Source organism: Mustelus asterias, chromosome 13 (assembly GCF_964213995.1).
Source record: "Mustelus asterias chromosome 13, sMusAst1.hap1.1, whole genome shotgun sequence".
Classification (NCBI taxonomy): domain Eukaryota; kingdom Metazoa; phylum Chordata; class Chondrichthyes; order Carcharhiniformes; family Triakidae; genus Mustelus; species Mustelus asterias.
In genome coordinates, this window is record NC_135813.1 from 97222861 (window position 1) to 97242969 (window position 20109).

At 39.8% G+C, this 20109-nt stretch overlaps 1 protein-coding gene across 2 annotated transcripts in view; it reads left to right on the forward strand.

Annotated features, from left to right (window-relative positions):
- Positions 1 to 19633, forward strand: part of smtnb (smoothelin b) — a 347775-nt gene extending 328142 nt beyond the window's left edge. For both annotated transcript variants that reach the window (XM_078227351.1, XM_078227352.1), the window contains one exon: positions 11692 to 19633. Coding sequence is in view for 1 of the 2 variants with exons in the window: in XM_078227352.1 (XP_078083478.1) it covers positions 11692 to 11818 (127 nt within the window). In the remaining variant the exon portion in view is untranslated. The remainder of the gene's footprint in view (positions 1 to 11691) is intronic.
- The last annotated feature ends 476 nt before the right edge of the window (positions 19634 to 20109 follow it).

Sequence of the window (20109 nt, forward strand, 5' to 3'; positions counted from 1 at the left end):
ACTCCCCTGTAGGTCAGGAATCTGATTCTAGATGGGCTGAGTTAGGCAATCATAAAAGCAACCATTTGAGCAAATATCAGATGGCTGCCAACACTCATGAAAGCGTGCCAGCATGAATCAAGATCTGAAGATAATGAAGAGAAAAAAAACAGGCAAAGATTTTCCACCATGTCATTATGAAAACACTTTGGTTAAATTACATCATTTAATTTCTAGTAAGGCTACATTATGGTAAATTGTGTCCTTTTGCTGTCTCTATGGAAAGCTGGGAAAGCCATTCATTTCTAAAAAGTCCATAATCTAATTTATTACCGATCCCTTCAGTATTGTTTCTGGCGTTTACTGTGTAGAATGTTTGAAATGCTAATGTATACCTATCACTTGCGTCTTATACACTAAAAGAAAAACCAAATCTTCATTAAAGGGCATAATACAAACAGTTTCAGAAAGCATTTAATAAGATGCCTCATAGGTGGTTTGTTATAAAAATTCAGATTTCTGTAGTAGAATGGATAAAAGATTGATTGGCAGGCAGGAAACAATTAGTTTTGCCTGCACTGCAGATAAGGTGCAAGTGACATATCCCAGGCATCAATGCTGGGCCCACTTTTGTTCCAGATAGATGGAAAAATAAATTATTTGCCTAAGGTGTAAGAAGTACAATATTAAAGTTTGCTGACACAATAATGAAGAGATCTGTGAAAGTCTTTCGGAGGTTGAATTCATGTCCATATATAATTTAATGCAGAGAGGCTTGAGATGATGTATTTTGGGGGGGTAAAAACAATGAATCGAAGTGATAGGCTAAAAGGAAGGATGTGGAAGGGTAGGTAATGGAATGATCCAGGGATTCAAATACATAATTTCATGGAAGTATGAGTACAGATTGATAAAACTATGAATAAGCTATTAGCATTTTGGGTTTTATAAATAGCAACAAGAGTAAATAGGTAATGATTAGTCTCTACAGGCATTGACAGGGCCATATTTGTAATGCTGTGTGCATTTTAGGGCACACTATTAATCAAAGGGCATTAAGGCCAGTGTTGACTGACACCAGAAATGAGAAAATACAATTATGAGGAAAGAGATATTGCAAAATGTTTAATAGAGGCTTTTGATAGTTTTTCTCTATTTATTCCATATTATACAAGTTGTTTCTCTTTGTTTGGGTGGTCCTTGACCAGCTCAACTTAAAATTAATGCTTAGAGAATTGAGAGGGTAGAACACTGGGATTAGTTTTGGATTGCTTCAATGTGGAACAGCACATATTGGTTGGTATGACTCTTTCTGTGCTGTAGGGTTCTACAATTCTCAGAGCACTCCTTTTAAAGTCAACTCACTTGATTCTGTGTGCATTATATAAATTATATTTTACTGTGTTTTTTTACAATGTGTTTTTGTTAAATATCATAATTTGGATATGTCATGTTATCTAGTGATGTGAGTTTGCTTGTCAAACAATGCAGACAGTCAATGATGCATTAGCCTCAAGCTAGGTTACATCATATTTTGGCTTGATTTTGAAAATAACAATGGGGGAAGGGTTGAGCTAAGGTTTACATTAATTTAGCAGTCTGTTTGTGAAGCAGCATGTGTCTCCTTGGCTACTAAACATTGTACAAAACTGAAGTCTCTTTATTGAGAAGTTTTTCCATAGTCCCTGACGTCTTGTTATTGCTGCGATCAATGATTGTGTATGTTTTATGTGTTTCTAAAAAATTACAAGTTAAGCTTTTCTGTCAAGAAAATTAACGGGCATTTGTGAACTATTCCAATCTTTGAAGGTCACTGCCTCTGTGGGTTGTAAACATTGACTTTATATGGTGTTTCTTGTGTGAGGCAAAGATAACATTGTGCCTTTGAGTCCTGCACAATATGACTTTAAAAGGAAGGTTGCAGTTGTATTGATGAATTTGTTTCCTGCCAAAAAAAATCAGACAAATTTATTTTTTTAAGTGCAATGCTACTTTCATAGGCTCTTATTTGTAAAACTACCCTTTATCAAATTCCAAAGCCTGTTTTATGAAAGGAAGATATAGGGGATGGTTACACTGCCCTGGTAGCTCAGTTGTTGTGGTCGAAATCTGTATCAGCCTGTTTTGGACATATACCTGGTTCTGTGCTGACAACAAACACCTGATCGCGTGGGCTGAACTAGGAAATCAAATTTATCAGAACCCCTCATCGTCATGAAATAGGTAGGCTATCGCCCACACTGTTCGTTTACAGCTCATTTAATTGGAGGCTGGAATATCATGGGCATCTCTGATCCAATTTAAAGGCAACTGGAAACGCTTACAGGTATACTTTGGCTGCAGCCAACTGGAAGGCACATTTTCAACAGAGTAGGCCAAGGAGATACTTCAAGGGCACACTGCTTTTCAGGTGCAGTATTCATTGCAGCATACTTCACTCCTCCTTACATGGTCTATAACCACATCTCCTACTATCCACACTATTATTGTCTTTACCTCCTCATCTCTCCGAACCTTCAAATACCAGTACCAATATTTAGTCTTGAAATGCAGATCCACAAAGTCTCTCACTAGCACATTCCCTTATTTCTTGCAAGTCAAACTGGTGAGCAACCTGGTGACCTTTTCCAATCTGGATCCTGGCTCTCTGAATGGAGTGGCCAGCAGTTGCTTTTTACCAGAGCAAACTAATTGTGATCCCACTTCCAGGCTCCCTGATCAGTATGGCAGGTTGATGCCTCCATTCTGTCAAAGAAATGATTTCTAATTAAAGGGACCATGACATTCTAGTGGCAGGTACTTCGTTTTGCATCTGAAATGCTGTAATCTGCTAGGCTATGGACCAGCTGATGGAAGGTGGGATTAGAATGGGTAGCTTGTTTTTTTTTCGGCTTATGCAGACAAAGTGGACTGAATGGCCTCTTCCTGTGCTGTAACCTTACTATGGTTCTATGGATGGCCATTGCCAGTGCATGCCTTCCTGCTCCACTGAGAGGAGATCTTGTTCCAGGAGGCCACATGTGTCAGTAGTGACCTGTCGTGAGAGCCTGAGCCTCTGAGACACTGGGACTCGAGTCATGCTGACCAAGCTGATGCTGTGCCTGTTTTGGGAGTCTCACCTCCTGCTAGCTGGATTCTGCTGTCCAATCTGCTCAGGCGAAATGATTTCCTATTAGTCATTGTAAGCACTCTCTGAGAGGAGAAATGTGTTGAACAGTAGTCTTGCAATGGCCATAGCTGGAGCTCTTACAGCTTTTTTGAAGAACTTTTTTCTAATGTGGACCCACCTCAGTGAACCTGGCAAGCCAATGACAATCGGGATTGAAAATCCAGGATTCAGGGCTAAAGCAGCTTATAATTGGCTTCCTCATGACCTCAACAACTTTTTTATTTCTTACCCGACAGTTCCAAAAACATTCCCTGCTCACCTTCAGTGCTGCCACAGGGAAGGCCAAAAAGAACAGGATCACATTGGGATTCCAAACTGTTGTTAATTTCTGGAACCATCCCATTCTGCTTGCCCCCAAACCCACCTCAATGATCTGGAGCCTGGGAAAATGCTGCCTTATTTGTATTTTTAAGGGTGAAGTCTGCACTGAAAGCATCTCTACTACACAGGGTCATGGGCAGGAGAATGGGACAGTGCAGGATTCAGCCTGATGGAGAGAGAGCTTGCATCCTAGCCCTGATGCAAAGGGCAAAGATGAAGATTTCAGGGCTACTGCCTACATTAAAAGAATAATTTCTATACATCGGAGCCTTTTGACGGAGCAACCTGTCAGAAAACTTGTGCACTATGGCATAGAGAAATCTAGCTCCAGCTTGTGCTAAGTTGTCGAACAGGGCTTTGAAACAACTGTGGAACAGGTTGGTAGTTCTGTGAACATTGCAGAGGAGTCCACATTGATGGAACCTCTGGTGACATCGCTGACAGTTTCACTGAAAGTTTACACTTTTGCAGCATAACTCTGGGATATAGCATCTCCTCAGGCTTTCAATCCATGAAATAGAACATTGATTAGAATATAGAGAGCTTCCAGAGGATCACTGTGCTCCTACACTCTTATGTAAGCAGTGACATTGATTTCTGCTGTCCTCTCTCAGGAAGACAGGACGTCTGTTTCTCTGCCAGTTTCCGACCCAGTGTCTTTGTTGATTCCACAAGCCAGCTCGAACTTTGCTCGCTGATGTTGAGGAGTAGCACCCTGTGGCAGGGTCCTCAAAAGTTAGAGCTGTTTGAGGTTGCCCAATACTTTAATGATGGTGGGGAATCCCTTTAAATGGCACTGTTCCAGCCTGATTCCTAAACATTCGTGTCATGTTTTCCTGCTTAAGAATGGTTGAATAAGATGCTTCCAAACACCAGTTTCCTGAAACAGTCCTAATTAAAGCACAAGACCTCTGCTTAAATATTTTTGGTTGTCAGGGCCACCTGGATTTCTCTATGCATTAACCAACATGATGGTGTTTACATTTTGTGCACGGTTCTGGTGAAATACCATGAAATTAGGTTGTAGAATACCAATTTAGCACCCGGAAACTCTGAAATGCAAACAATTTTTTACCCTAATAGATTTACTTAATTGTGTGAATTTGACTCATATGATCCTCTGCCCGATTATCTGATCTTAGCGCACCTCAGCTGCCATCCAAGCTACAATTAGTCCCCCTGGTTTAGGAAGGAAAATCTGACCATTGCTGAAAATAGAGACATGTCAAAGCTTTTCATCTTGCACTCATCAGGACACTTCATAATAATATTGATATAAGGGGAAATTTTATGCTGTATGAGGAGAAAGTACTGATTGGTTGGCAAGTAGACTCTGATTGGTAGAGGCATTGTCATGTAAAATATGCCAAGTGACACAACCTTCAACTGCCCAGCATTGTTTAAAAGTTATACCAGGCAGTTTGACCCTGATCTGTCGAGGCATGACCCTGAGGAATGAACCCAGCAAACAGCTGTCACGTATTTTGTTTAGCTGTGGATGTGTTCTTTATGTCTGCAAAGAACAGGCCCTGTGTATTAATATATGTAGCTTCCAGTACACACAAATGTACCACACAACGAGCCTAACTGTCAGTCTTAAATTGGTAGTCATTCTTAGCGCACAGAGGATTATTTAGCAAATGTTGTCCAAACATGGATTCACATCTAATGTTGGACACTGTGGGCAGAATTTTTCCATCCAGTCCACCAAGGGAATCATAATGGGTGGGACAGGACTATGCAAAGGTCCGTTGACCTCGGGTGGGATTTTCCGGTCTTGGGGCAAGCACAGCCGGAAATTCCCGCCCTGTGTTTTGAGGGGGAAAATTAGTAAGAGTTGGAGTTCCTGGTAGCTATGTAGTGACTCCGACTGATAAGTGTCCACATAAGCACGTTGGGTGGGCATAACATTAGGTAATCGCAGTCGACTAACAGTTTTTTGGGTAAGGAATGGCATAGTGGTCAATGCATGCGCAACTGTATGCCAACACAAGTCAACGTAATCATGAGTGATGGGAAGAAAATGCATGCATTAGTTGATCCTTTTGGAGATCTTTTGGCACAGCTGATACCGTCCTTGCATCTAAGCTCCAGGTTCAAATCTACTTTAGGACTTAATGGCCAAGGAATGTGCATTCAATTTGCAGCCAATCAAGTTGAGTATCAACTTATAAATCTTCCTAACGTATGCCAATTTCAGACAATAAGAGCAAGAAAGATTCCTGGTCAGCAACATGATGGAGAGAAAATTAGAGCCTCTGCCATTACAATTCATAGCTCTGGACTACAAAATCCATGTACAATTGCATGTTACCACTGGAACTTAGGCTCCGGGGGGGGGGGGGGGGGGGGCGGCGCAGTGGGCATTGTAGAGAACTGAAGAAGAAGAAGAAGGTGATCCTCTGTTGTGTTATTTATGGGAATCCTAGCATTTAGAACATGATTATAATGCTTAGCTGCTAAGATGAAGCTTTATTTAACTTGGCGTGTAAACCAGTACTTGGATACTCCCTATGGTAATTTGTTCTAAATGTGCATGTGCTGAGACCTACTGGAGATGGAAGGAATTTTCTGTGTATTGGCAGCTCCATAGTTTCTGCGTTCAGGGAAAGGCAAAACTGTAGGAGGAATTTATTGACTCTCTTTTTAAGTTTACATCTGTACCCATTTGTAACATGTACACTGGAAATTAGACTCCTTCCTATATAGAAATACTGTTATGATTTTATGGAGACCAGTAACATTTTTATTTTATTTTGTGGCTTGGAAATTGAAAAATCCAGCTATTTACTCAAAGAATGACGCTACACTATTTGTGGCTAAACTCAAATGAATTTTATAAAACAATAATTGAAGAACATGAACGCTGATAGCCACACTCAATCTTAAATAGCCAACTATGTTAAAGATATTAAAAGTATAATGAACACAGTTATTTATTCTCTAAACTGAACTTCTTAACTCAAATTTCCTTCTACACCCATTTGACTTTCACCCCAAAACTCAAGTCTGATACTTATCGAAAATTGGAAGATTAGCCACTTGGTCTGAGTACACCATTAAAGGTTTGTATAAAGGTTGAGATTTATTGGGCCTTCTGGTTGCTTCGAATCTCCTCCATCTTTCCATGAATGTAGACTCCCAGTTAAACAGGCACCTCTAGCATATTAAGCATAGCCACCTCAGGTCAGATCTCTGCTGATGCTAGTATTCTTTATTTCTGTCTGTGTCTCTCTCTTCACAGCTAGACTATACCAGAAATCTAACTCACTGTTAAAAATCCTTCAGTTAACAAATTTTTAACTCTAGCACCCAGAATTTTAACAAAATTCTGCTAGAAAGAACATTCTCAATCCAAAAAACTAAATCCCTACTTGAAACAGACCACACACAATCTACTCTCCCCATAATTAACTTTTTGTTGCACTTTTATTATATTGTTTATCTCTCACACAACTTGGCCACATGATCTGATATTGGAAGCAAGGTACTTTACCTGAAATCATCTCCAAGAGAAATCTTAAAGGGACTATCACCCCAACATTAAATATAGATTATTTCTCCCCCAAAAAGTAGCTGGGCCTGCATAGTATTGATAAACCTTTTTAAAAGTGTTTTTGTCACAACTCTGCCCCTTTTAGATTCTGAAACCTAACTGCTGTTAAATTATTACAAGATTCACAAGAAGGTTTATTACAAAGTTGTTGCTGTTAATTAAATAAGTACTCCAAAATTCACACAGATATCAATCAATGAAAGAACTGCTGACTTTCTGGCTTTAGTATTCTGTGTTTCTGGATAGGTACCTTGCTTCTTTATGGTTTTCTTTGTGACGGAAAATTGAGTATGATATATCTACGACAGACTGGAAAAGCATGTTAGGCATACTGTTGTTATAATGCATAGTTCGATCGTTTTCCCCCTATTTTCTCTTTCTAGATCTGAGATCAGGAACTCACCATCTGGGAAATTGGGGTGATGTAACACAATCTAGAACTTTCATTGATAGAAGTGAAAAGAAATTAGTGAATACTTGATATTTCATTTGGAATCAAAAATGTTGGAAATAAAATGCAAGGCCTGTCCATATTATTCTTTCAAATGGTTCAGCTGTATAACAACCTCAATAAAGATTCACAAGTTTTCTATTCAATTAGTTTAATTCTAGATTATCTTCTGATTTATTTCCAATTCACTTAATCATTTCCTAACGGCATTTTGTAAAACCAGCTGTATTTCATCCCATTGAAAAGAATGAAAACACAAAATTTACAGCAAAACATTGTAAATTTCCTGGCACATACTGAGTTATTTCTTGCAAGTACAACTTCAGATTTTTATTCATTATTATACTCTCATTGGGTTCCAGTAAGATTTTCATGATTATTATGTGTAAGCATTTTGCAAATGAACATTTATTTTTATTAATCTTAGGACAATTTCATACCAAATATTGTGCCATTGTGATCTGTCTGGACACAGCTCTTGTACGTCTTTAAAAATCCTGACATATAATGTATATACTGAATGAAGATTAAACAGCACAAGAGTGCCATTTTCACAAGAGAAAATTCCTAAATGTAATATGCTATCTCAATCATCACAGAGGAGGTTGCATTGAATAATTTTATATCCTGCAAGAGCTTGTCTAAAACTAGGTTATTAATATTTTCAACTTTGACACAATGGGCTGGATTTTCAATGGGGTGGGACTGGATGTGGCAGGCTGAAAAATCACTGTGAAAAAATAGCACGTCAGTTTGCTGGCATCTTCCCTTCTGTGGACCATTTTCAAAGAGGCTAGATCAAATGCGCTATGGCACAAATGGCAGGTAGGCAATTAAGGGGCCTACCCATACAGATTGATATTTTCTAGTTGGCAAGTGCGCCCTTTGTTGTGGCTGATACTCAGCCATTAAAATGAGGTAGTCTCCTAGCGACAGATCAAGAGGCCTGCCCTCCATTTTTAACACCATATCCTCCCCACAATGGCGACATAGCAGCTGTAGCCATTTTTAATGTTAACAATTTTAAAAGTGCTGATAAATGCCGTCTCTCTTCCTTACTTCCCTTAGAAGCCTGCTGCTGGTCCTCCTATTGGGCTTCCAGCTCTGAGCCAACCTGCTGTCCTTGGACGATGACTGATCAATAATGAACCTTTCTATCAAAAATTTTAGCATGTGTGTCGCGATGATGACCTACAGGGTCAGGACTCATAAATTATCACAACGTAGAGGTCCCAATTCTCATTTTATTTGGTGGATGGTTCTCCAGCTGGATGCCCTTTCTGCCACTAACTGTCCCTATTCATTTGGGGTTGGGACTGGCATCTGTACATGCTTTCTTGCCTGCACCAGTTGCTGCAACAGGAGGTTGAAATGGTGTGGTTACTGGTTGTGAGGAGGGAGAGGAAATGTGATGAGGTGAATAATGGAGATGGGACTGCCAGGAAAATAAGATAAGGTCCCCCATGCAAGGCTTCTAGAAAAAGTGAGAGGGCATGGGATCCAAGGGGCTGCTGTCCTGTGGATCCAGAACTGGCTTGCCCAAAGGAGGCAGAGAGTGGGTATAGATGGGTCTTTTTCTAAATGGAGGTCGGTCACCAGTGGTGGGCCCCAGGGATCTGTTCTGGGACCCTTGCTGTTTGTCATTCTCATAAATGACCTGGATGAGGAAGCGGAGGGATGGGTTGGTAAGTTTGCCGACGACACGAAGGTTGGTGGGGTTGTGGATAGTCTGGAGGGATGTCAGAAGTTACAGAGGGACATAGATAGGATGCAAGACTGGGCGGACAAGTGGCAGATGGACTTCAACCCAGATAAATGCGTCGTGGTCCATTTTGGTAGGTCAAATGGGATGAAGGAGTACAATATGAAGGGAAAGACTCTTAGTACTGTAGAGGATCAGAAGGACCTTGGGGTCCGGGTCCATAGGACTCTGAAATCGGCCCCGCAGGTGGAGGAGGTGGTTAAGAAGGCGTATGGTGTGCTGGCCTTTATCAATCGAGGGATTGAGTTTAGGAGTCCGGGGATAATGATGCAGCTATATAAGACCCTTGTCAGACCCCACTTGGAGTACTGTGCTCAGTTCTGGTCGCCTCACTATAGGAAGGATGTGGAAAAGATTGAAAGGGTGCAGAGGAGATTTACAAGGATGTTGCCTGGATTGAGTGGCATGCCTTATGAGGATAGGCTGAGGGAGCTCGGTCTTTTCTCCTTGGAGAGACGAAGGATGAGAGGAGACCTAATAGAGGTGTATAAGACGTTGAGAGGCATAGATCGGGTGTTCTCTCAGAGGCTTTTTCCCAGGGTGGAAATGTCTGCTACGAGAGGACACAGGTTTAGGGTGCTGGGGGGTAGGTACAGGGGAGATGTTAGGGGTAAGTTTTTCGCAGAGGGTGGTGGGCGAGTGGAATCGGCTGCCGTCAGTGGTGGTGGAGGCAAACTCAATAGGGTCTTTTAAGAGACTCCTGGATGAGTACATGGAGCGTAATAGGATGGAGGGTTATAGGTAGGTCCAGAAGGTAGGGATGTGTTCGGCACAACTTGTGGGCCGAAGGGCCTGTTTGTGCTGTAGTTTTTCTATGTTCTAAAAGGGAAAAACAGAGGGCCTAAGACCAGATGGAAAAATGCAGTAGTGAGAGACTTAAACGCAGTGGGATTGGGAGTGAAATGGATGGCTATCAAGAGGAAATGGAGAAGGATGATCAACAGCATTGTGATTACCACAAGTCAAATGGGAGATTCCGAAAGAAGAAGAGGTCCCAATCCAGTACTGAAAGTCCGATCCACTCACGATGGGATCAGACCTGTGACAACTATCTTTTCAAAATTTGGAAGCTTGAAGTTTGAATGTGGTTCAGAAATTCAGTAAATAGTACACTATAATACCTTTCAATAATATTTTGGTATTGAATTGTAATGGGCAAATTGAAGCTAATCATCTAGTCAACCATTTACTAAAATCATTGCTATGATTATTCAAAGCAGTGTTTATACCGATGCCATTTAATTTGGATTCTTTTAGTTGACATCAGATTTTGTAGACCGGCACATTTTTTGCCAGGATCAGGAATCCAAAGTGAAATGGTGATAGTATAAAAGCAATTAGAACTAAATCCTGTAAGGTAAAGCACCCCTGGCTTTCTCCTTCCCAGTTATGTCCACAGATTTGATTAGAGTACTGCATTCCCCACTTACACTGAATACTATTTGTCTAGTTAATCAGGAAAATTGAATGCACTAAAACTCGTGTATGTTGGACAGAAATTTCAATTGGTCTGGCATTTCTTTAAACTGACTTTGCTAGAAATGTGGTTAAATTTGCCACAAGGTTTTGTATCTGCAATCATTCTTCCTTTCATGGTGCTAATCAAATAGTAGATGTTATTTATTCTGGATTTTGAGCTCCTAATTTGAGTCAGTTGCCAGTAATCTGTCATTTACTCACTTGCAGTTTATTAAATATCCCACATAAAATACTACTTGGCTAACACATTGTTGATGGCTTTTCTTTTAGCGATCTAGATCCTCATATCAACTCCTTAGGCTAAGCTTCCATTTTTATCTGATTTACACCTCTATAAAGTGCCTTGTGACTTTTCTCTACTTTAAAGTTGCATCATGAAGCCAGATTTTTGTCATTCTCTTTTCGGGTGTGGAGTGCCAAGTACCTAGTTTCTCTTACGAAGTAAAGCATTATGCCCGGTAACAATTTAATAAACAGGGATTTTAAAATATCTTCTGTCTTGCTCTAGTGATTTCCATCAGCTGGTGAATCCAATCAAAGATAAACTCCTGTTTAAAGGCCAGTGTCTATGGGTGAGATTTTCCAGCCCTTCTCACTAGCGGGATCTTCTAATCCTGCTGAAGTCAACCCCTGCCATGTGTTCTCCGGCGGTGGGACTGCTGAGCTATGCAAATTTCCGTTGCTTTGGCAGGACCAGAAGATCCCGCTGGCAGCCAATTTTTCTTCTCCCCCCACCCACCCCCTATTATTAAGAATAACAATGTGAATGAGGATTCCCTAGAGAGCATCTTTGCTCTTCATCTGATAGTCTGGCATTCTGATATTGGTAAAAGCCCACGCACCATATTGGGTGAAAAATAGTAGATGGCACAAGACAGAGTAAAGAAATTTATTTTTTTACGTGTTTCACAACATTTTACAGTTTAAAGCATTATCTTGATGTAATCTACTTTATCTATGTTTTCTCATTGCAGACAGACAGCTTCCTGTGACCCCCTGATTGAGGTAGAGGATATGATGATAATGGGCAAAAGACCAGATCCCAAGTGTGTCTTCACATACGTACAGTCCCTGTATAATCATCTGCGAAGGTACGAGTAACCAGACCAGGGAGATGGAAGCCAGAATGTCTTGTCTTTCTGTTTTAAACACAAATCAAACCACATCATGCTTGTGTTTTGAGACAGTTATCAGAAAACACATATATACATGGATCACCGTGTGCTGCGTTTGTGCTCTGGGAGTTTGTTTCTCTTTATGCATCAAGGCAGGATGGAGATGCCAGGGTAATGAGTTGTCTACTTTGTGTATATTATAGAATCTAATACATGACTATTTCTATTTCCAAATCAGTAAAACAAAACTCACCCTATAAATATATTGAGAGCCTTTTATACTATATATTATCCACCTATGTATTTGTAAAGAGATGAGCATATCCCAGCACTGAATTAAGGTCTTGAAGTCATGCAACACCTTTTTAAAATAAGGGAAAGAAAAGTTGGGCCTAATCAAGCAAATCTAATGATTGTGGGATTTGATTTGAAGTTATGCAGCACACCAGTATTTTGTTTCTCTCTCTGTCTCCCCTTTCTCTCTCTTCCTCCTTCTCCCTCTCTTGCTCTCCCAGTCCTGGCCCAGATTTGGGTAGCATGGCACAGAATCTGGTAGATCTGTTGTTGGAGATATTTCTATCTTGTACAATTATTTGTTTTCAGGTTATATTTTTCATGGTTCACATACAGAAAGCAGTTTGTGCATTGGTCAGACCAAAGGAAATATGTGCACAATTTGGTTATAAAAAATAGTGTTCTTCTCAACAATTAAAATAATGGTTAATTTTAAAAGATATTCTAATAATGAAGCAGCCATCATTCCTGAGTCCCTGAGAGAATATATAATATACACCCATCAGGGTACAGAAGCTGGTTTGCAGCAAAGCCTAAATGAGGAGCTTCTTGTACATTTGAGAAAAGTGAAACAAGTGTATACCCTGTCGATCCAAAGAGCCAATCACATTTCTCCATTATTCTGATTCATATTAAGTTACTGTCTCCACGATATTAAGCTACGCTACTTTGGAACTATCAGCATACAAATCAATTTTCAGTGTGTCCTGAGTTAATTACAGTTGGAGCTGCAGTTAGGAGTGCTACAATTGGTCTTCGTATCCCAGGCTAAGGATGAGGAAAGTCAGGCTGTGCACCCATTCCTGATGACTAGCCAATGACTGCTGCTGGAGAATGCTGGAAAGCATTGCACTGTGGTGGTTAAGTTATGTGAGTGTTGGCAGTTTCTTACATCAAGAAGGGTCACTTGGGGAGACACAGGAGTGCTGTCAATGCCCTTGAAATTGTACCCCAGTAAGTTTCTACCTACAGAAGAGGAAAAGAATAGAGGGAAGTTTTTTAAATAAAATGTTTCCTTATGCGTGTTAGATTCAAACCTAGGAACTATAAGTTTCCTCAAATCATTTAAGGTGAACTATATTGACCTGTCCATAAGATGTGGCAGAGTGTGAAAACTGAGAATTTCCCTCTCAATTGCTACACTTAAAAATAGAATAGTAAAGTGTTATCAGCTGTGAAGAATGGTGAGGTAAATGTATCATGCTGTACTTAATGACAACAGACACGAACAACAATCACTAGGATTCATATGCTATTGTTGTGTGCAGCAAGAGTCAATAGAAAATGGAGGAGAGAAGTCTTTTTTGGGCTTCAAACATAGTCAGGCAGGAGTATTCTACAGAACTACACGCAGTTACGAGTTGGGTCATCAGCGCCCACACCAAGCCTTCCAAACGCAAAAGTGTTGGGATTCCCAGTCAAATAACTTCACAGGAGAAAACTCCTGATCTCCTGCTATAACTTTGGTGGAAACACCAGGGAAACAATGGGCAGTATCTTGAGCCCGAATTCACTGCCTGCGAGATTGCCGGCGGGTGCTCAAAATCCAGAAGTGACAGTTCTCACTGGTGAGAACGCAACTTTGGATTTTTCCCACCCCTCACCGATGATGTCATCAGGGATGTGAACCTGATTTATATGGATTTCCATTCATTTCAATATTGTTAACCTGCCCCATCACCGTAACTTGCCCTCTCGCCATATCTAGCATGTCTTACAACAGGTTCAAACAGATGTGAGACTGTCGTGGGGGTCTTTCCGGGAGCGCAGTGGTATGTATAGTCCCTGAGGGACATAGTCGAGCAGTGCCCTGGCAATGCTCCTTGGCACAGGTTGGCACTGCCAGGTTGGAGAAGGAGCTGATGAATGGGGGGGAAGAGAGAAGGGAAGCCCCTGAGGTCTTCATGGTATGGTGGGGGAGATTTACTGCAGTTCTGATCGGGGCACCCTTTAAATATGGCACCCCAATCTCTGAGCAGCCATGTTTTGCCAGCGTGTTTAGGTCCCACCTCCCTGTTTGACAGCATGAATCACACCCTGTTTGATTTTTTTGGACATTATGTACTAGAATCTAGTGAAAAAACTGACTGGTTTTTCTGGAGAGAAACACACCATTTATTTGGTAAGATTTAGCCAAATATTATCAGTCATTTACACCATGTTTTGGGGATATCTGATGAACTGCCTAATTGACAGAGATCAAGAAAAACTCACAGAAATTACACTTCTAATAATTTTTCTCATTGTGCTTTCTGGCTCTCTTCATCAATTATCCACTTTTTCTTCCTCACCATATTACTATCCTATTCATTTGGTGAAGGCTGCAGATCAGGTCTTAGCAACTTGCTAACAGATGCCACTACTAAGATAATAACGTTTATGAGCTGGCAACAGATATCTATATCCAGCACATTTCGAGAAAATAGAAAGGTAATACATTGAAGGTTAGTGCTTGAGGTGGGAGACTGGTTTGCTGTAGAACAAACAAATTTGCTGATTTTGATGGCTTGGGAGTTTTGCAATCTGTTGCTGCTGTTTAACATCAGCAGGACAACTAAAAGATATCTCAGCTGCAGCCGTTCCACCAATGCTTTATATGTAGATTTAAACATTGTCTTTTATTTTAACTCAGTTTAGAAATGGTTGAGAACTACCAGGGAAGGTAATGCAAATTATTTTTGAAAATGAATCTATGAAAAAATCTTTGAAAATGAAACATTCTCCATCAAAATGTTTTAAACTGTTACCTAAATAAATGAATAAGGTATTTGATTGAGCCTTTTCAAGTTTCTTTTATGAAGAAGGAAGATTACATTAATTTGAGGAAAAATATATTATTTTCAAAAGATAAAGAACGGTAAATACTTCAAAATGGAAAAAAAAATGCGAAGCACTGGCAATGCCGCAGTCAGTCTCTGAAAGAGATCTGACAAATATTCTGTCTAAAATATTAATGCATAATTAGGACAGAAAAATGCTGGAAATATTCAGCAGCTTTGGCAACATCTGTGGAAAGAGAAACAATGTTAATGTCTCAGATCAATGACCTTTCATCAGAATCCAAAACATTAATCTCTGAATCTGTGTGAAAACATATTTAGACCTTTCCCGTCCATTGTAGCCTAATAAATGATGTTAGAGATATATATCCTTAAAGATACAACAAGCATTTTATGCTGTTATTCAGTCACTTAGTTTGTTATACAATAATATTTTTTAAAACATGAATATATTTCCCTTGGGTTGCTAATGCTGCCATGAAAATGGGGGTAAGTTTTACACTCAAAGTAACATTTTCAATTACATTACAGTCACAAAAAGTAAATTATAACTTGTGGTGTGCTCATTATTCATGATGCTTAACTAACCAGAGAATAACCATCACATCATAACTAAATAAATATACTCATACATGACACATATCTAGTTAAAATTTCTGCTGCACTGTTGCAGAGAATTCGCATCTCTAGCACTGTTAACGCAAACACAAACTGCACAGGCTCTTCATTTTTAATTACTTGAAAACTGCTCACTGTGTTACTCCCTGCCAAGGATATTGTGTGCGTGTTATTGAATAGTCTGTGCAGAGCAAACTGACCACATGCATAATTACTGTATTAGTATACTCTTGGTGCCACATTTCATTAAAGAAGTGCAATGTTTCTATATGTAACCTATATGAAGAAAACTGCCACTTGTGTATGTGTGTATTTGTACATATTCTAGTGTTCACTTAGCAAACTTAGCTTTGAACTTGCTACAAATGTTTAAATGGTTTCAATATTTGTTTTTGGAAATGTTGATTCTCTATCCTCCTTGTACTTGAGGTGGTGAAATTCTTGGTCAGAAATCAATTGTTTTTAACAGCTTTTGGCATTGGGAGGAAGAGCTGTTTGCCTCCGACCAATTTTATCTCATCTGGCATCTGTTAACCATCCTGTAGTAATGGGCAGAATTTAATGTAGGAGACGCAGGTCATTTCCACTGGCAAGAGCCCTGCATCATCTCCTTTCAGGAATACCCACCACATTAAGTGACTCTCAGACACTTGTCTGAGCAGCAGTGGGCCTTCCCTAGAATCGCAGTAGAGGTTTTGCACGTTGAGAGTCGCCAGCTAATCAGAGGCTAGCAGCTCGTCATTGCTCAACTGCACCATTGGTGGAATGGAGGCTGTTACTGGTAATGCATCACATCTGTGGCCCAGGACCCAGACAAGGTTTGCTTTTCAGGTTTCCCACATAGCGAGTTCCTCAACGGCGCTGGGTGAATACCAGCAATTGTGGGATAAGATGATTAAGTGGGCAGAGACGGGAAGGCAGCAGGATCCCCATGTACTGCCCTCCTGCCTGAATAAATATTCCCTTGCCACCAAACTTACTAAGGGGAGGGCCCAAAAGTTTAATCCATTACTCTATCTTAACGTACTTTTACAGACACATGCAACTTGTGAAATTGAACAGCATTGTAGATCCAAATTGTCTAGAATTCTATGGATTTTGTAACCCACCTTCAGGATAGACTACATCTATTTTAGCATGCTCAGGGGACATTGAAAGAGGGTAACCCAGCAGCCTCTCACTTTCTGAATGCTACTCATCAAAATAATATTTAAATTTATGTATGTATCTGCCTGCAAGGTTTAATCTTTGGGGAAATTATGAAAGTTGGCTTATAAAGGCATGAAAACCATAGACTTCACCTATCTAGTTTACATAAGGTGAGTGGCACACATGGGACCGAAGTTTTCCAGCCCTAGGGTGGCACGGGTTTGGAGGTAGGAAAGATGAGGAAAATATGGGTAGCTTATGTGGGAAGCTTTTCCACCACAGGGAAACCTTGCTAGAGTCAGGCTGTTCCACCAAAACCCCAGTTAGAGGCGATATTGCAGACTTGCAAGCATTTTCCTGCTGGTGGTGTGGCCCCTCGTCTTGTGCAGAGGCTCCCAGTTCGATGGAGGTGGTTTCACTGTGGCAGGCTTGGAATTTATTGTGGCTGGTGCCCCGTTGAATTAGCAGTGAACATTAATAGCCACAATTGTGGCCACAGCTGAACTAGCAGAGGGGTTTGCCCTCCATTCTTATGTATCTGCAATGCTAGATTTTGTTCACTTCTGCACTGATGTACACCGCAGCGAGGGTACCTCGATGTCAAGGCGTCCTTGCAGTCACTGATCTACTTTAGCAGGGTGCTACTGTCACAAGATCCCAAATTTTACTGTAAAAATGTCTTTAATGTTTGGCTTAACTGCTGTTGTGTGCACACATTACCTGAAAGTTGCCTCTTTCAAGGGAGTTTTTGGACAGGCTGCATTGAAATAAATGTAGTAAATGCTAGAACACAAATTGATTGGCATCTCAAGAATAGAAATCTGAGTATTTTGGGTGTATTTTTCAGCAATTCAGATATGACCCTTCTGGTTTTTTTTTCAGATGCTAACTGATATGCTGTGCATTTTCTGTTTGTATTTCACATTTTCAACACTTTTCTCTCCTAGTTTAAAAAGAGTTGTGTAGCTAGCATTTGGTTTTTGGGATTTTTTGCAGTTATGCAAGAACTTGAGCCCGACAATTTAAAAAAAAAGTCTGTTTTTTTCTGTAGTCACACTGGATGATATAATTGCATCAGATGCATAACTTTGCTAATGCCCTTTCAGTGGTGACCATGTGCATTTAACATCCAGGCTGTGTCACCTACATTCTATTGAAAGTGATGAACAGCTTAGAAAGGGAGGCTGGGACCAACCCTAGGATTAAATAGAAATTTAATATGTAAGTTTTAAAGACTACTCTGTCACTGGTGTCAGATGAGATTTGGCTGATTGTTCAATTATATCTGTGCCACTGTTAGTGACACTGATACAATTTAAAGATACTCCTTATTGAAACCATGGATTTTAGTTCATCGGTACATGGAGGATAGTCATTGGTGCACAGAGGAAGACAACCTTGTTGATCGTCACTAATGTGTCTGAAGTGAATGAAGGAGAAAGAGTTCTAGGCCCTGACTTTCTAGAAGCAGCATATAAATTCATGGCACCGAATTGCATTTTCACAAACCAGCTATAAATTTACACACTGTGTTCTGAAAGAGGGGGTACATTACCTGTTCCACTGTATGATCAGTTTTACAACTATTACCAATAGTTCCTCATTAATTTGTTTCAAAGAAAACCCCTAAGATTTCAAATTGAAATGTACAAGAAACATGTGCACTGACCATTACTACACAATTACTTGCAGTACACACCCTGATATTCAATGTTACAAATAGATGAAATATGAGCAAAACGTAGACCATTCGGCCCCTCAAGCTATTTCCCCATTCAATATAATCAGGGCTGATCTGTTTGTGTTTTGAATTCCACACTCCCATCTACCCTGATAACCTTTGATTCCCTCGCCTAACAAGAATCTTCTTCTTGGACCATAGACTCATTCCATTTTATAATTAAGTGAATCCTGCTGGCTAACGTTTGCTTGAAAACTGTTCACTAATCTAATATTCTCAGTCATTGTTCAGCTGCTAAAGTGTCTAATTTACAGGCAAGCCTGCACACTGACTGCACTAATTTATCCATTCACTTCAGGCAGGGATTTAGTTAGCCATTCTACTCCTGGAGCTTTTAAGGTAATATGATATCCCGTTATTTCTGGCTGACCCAACATACAATACAAACAGAACAAATGAGAAAGTAATACAATCAAACTTTATTTAAAGAATGCAGGGTTATCAGAAATTTTCTTTGGAACTGCATTGGTGGCGTGTTTAGCCATCCCTGACAAACTGCCTTCAGAAGATCATTTAGACTTCTTTGTTATTTTTAAATACGTCTTACTCATTAAGGTATGGGATGTTGGAATTGGAGATTGGACATATTCTGTTTTTACAACTGGTCCAAATCTTGCCACTTGAAGTAGAAAATGGGTTAGATACAGCTATATTATTACTCACTTTTTTCCCATATTGAATCAGTGCTTGTGAATTGAACAAACATATGAAGATGTGATTTGATATTATTTCTGCTCCCTTTACCTAGGATTGTTGGTCATCAGTGACAAAACCAAGGCTTGCACTATTTTAGAAAAGCTGATTTACTAAATAATGGTGATAAGCTCAATTTAAGATCTCTTTGGGGCCCTGCAATATACATCCAGACATAATGACACAAATATATTGCTTTAGACAAAACTTGAAGTCAGTCCCCTTTGTAATTTTTGGAGCAGGTGCACAAAACTCTTTCCTCCTTTTTGAGTTTTTCCTCAAATTAAATGTAAATTATGTTCTAATCTTTTTTATTTTAAAATGCTCACAACATGACTGTATTCCTGCTTGCACTACATTGAGCTATGTGTCTGATAGGTCTGACTGTACCTTCAACATTGCGTATTATATCTTTTTCAGGCCTCTACACCATTGTAATACAGTCGATATTTTTCAGAATGCATTTTGTAACTTGTCTATTTTACACAGTACATGCACTAAAGCACAAAATAAAATTATATTTACAAACAAAATTGTCTTGGTTTTACTTTACCATTTCAAGTTTGTTCATATTCCTTCATATTTAGATGCTTTTATTCCATGTTCCTCCATGGCTGACCTCACCTAACTTTTTTCTCCTTTAATGAGACAAGCATTCAGGAAAAAAGACCTTGCAGTTAAATAATACCTTGGGCCAATGCTAATGCATCTGATGAATTGTTTTTTAAAAATGTTACTTATGAAGGCAAACACAGCAGCCATCTTATCTTGCACACCGGTAAAGTTCCACAAACAGCAATTTAAGAGTTGTTAATCTTTTTTACTGGCAGTGGTCAAAAAGAAAATGTTGCCAGGACACCAGGAGCATTTCCTGCTATACAAACCATGTCATTGTCATCTTTTGCACTCAGTTTAAAGTTTCATTCTTTTGAGATTATAACAGCTCCACAGTACTAGATTATATTCTGTAGGGCGGCACGGTGGCACAGTGGGTTGCACTGC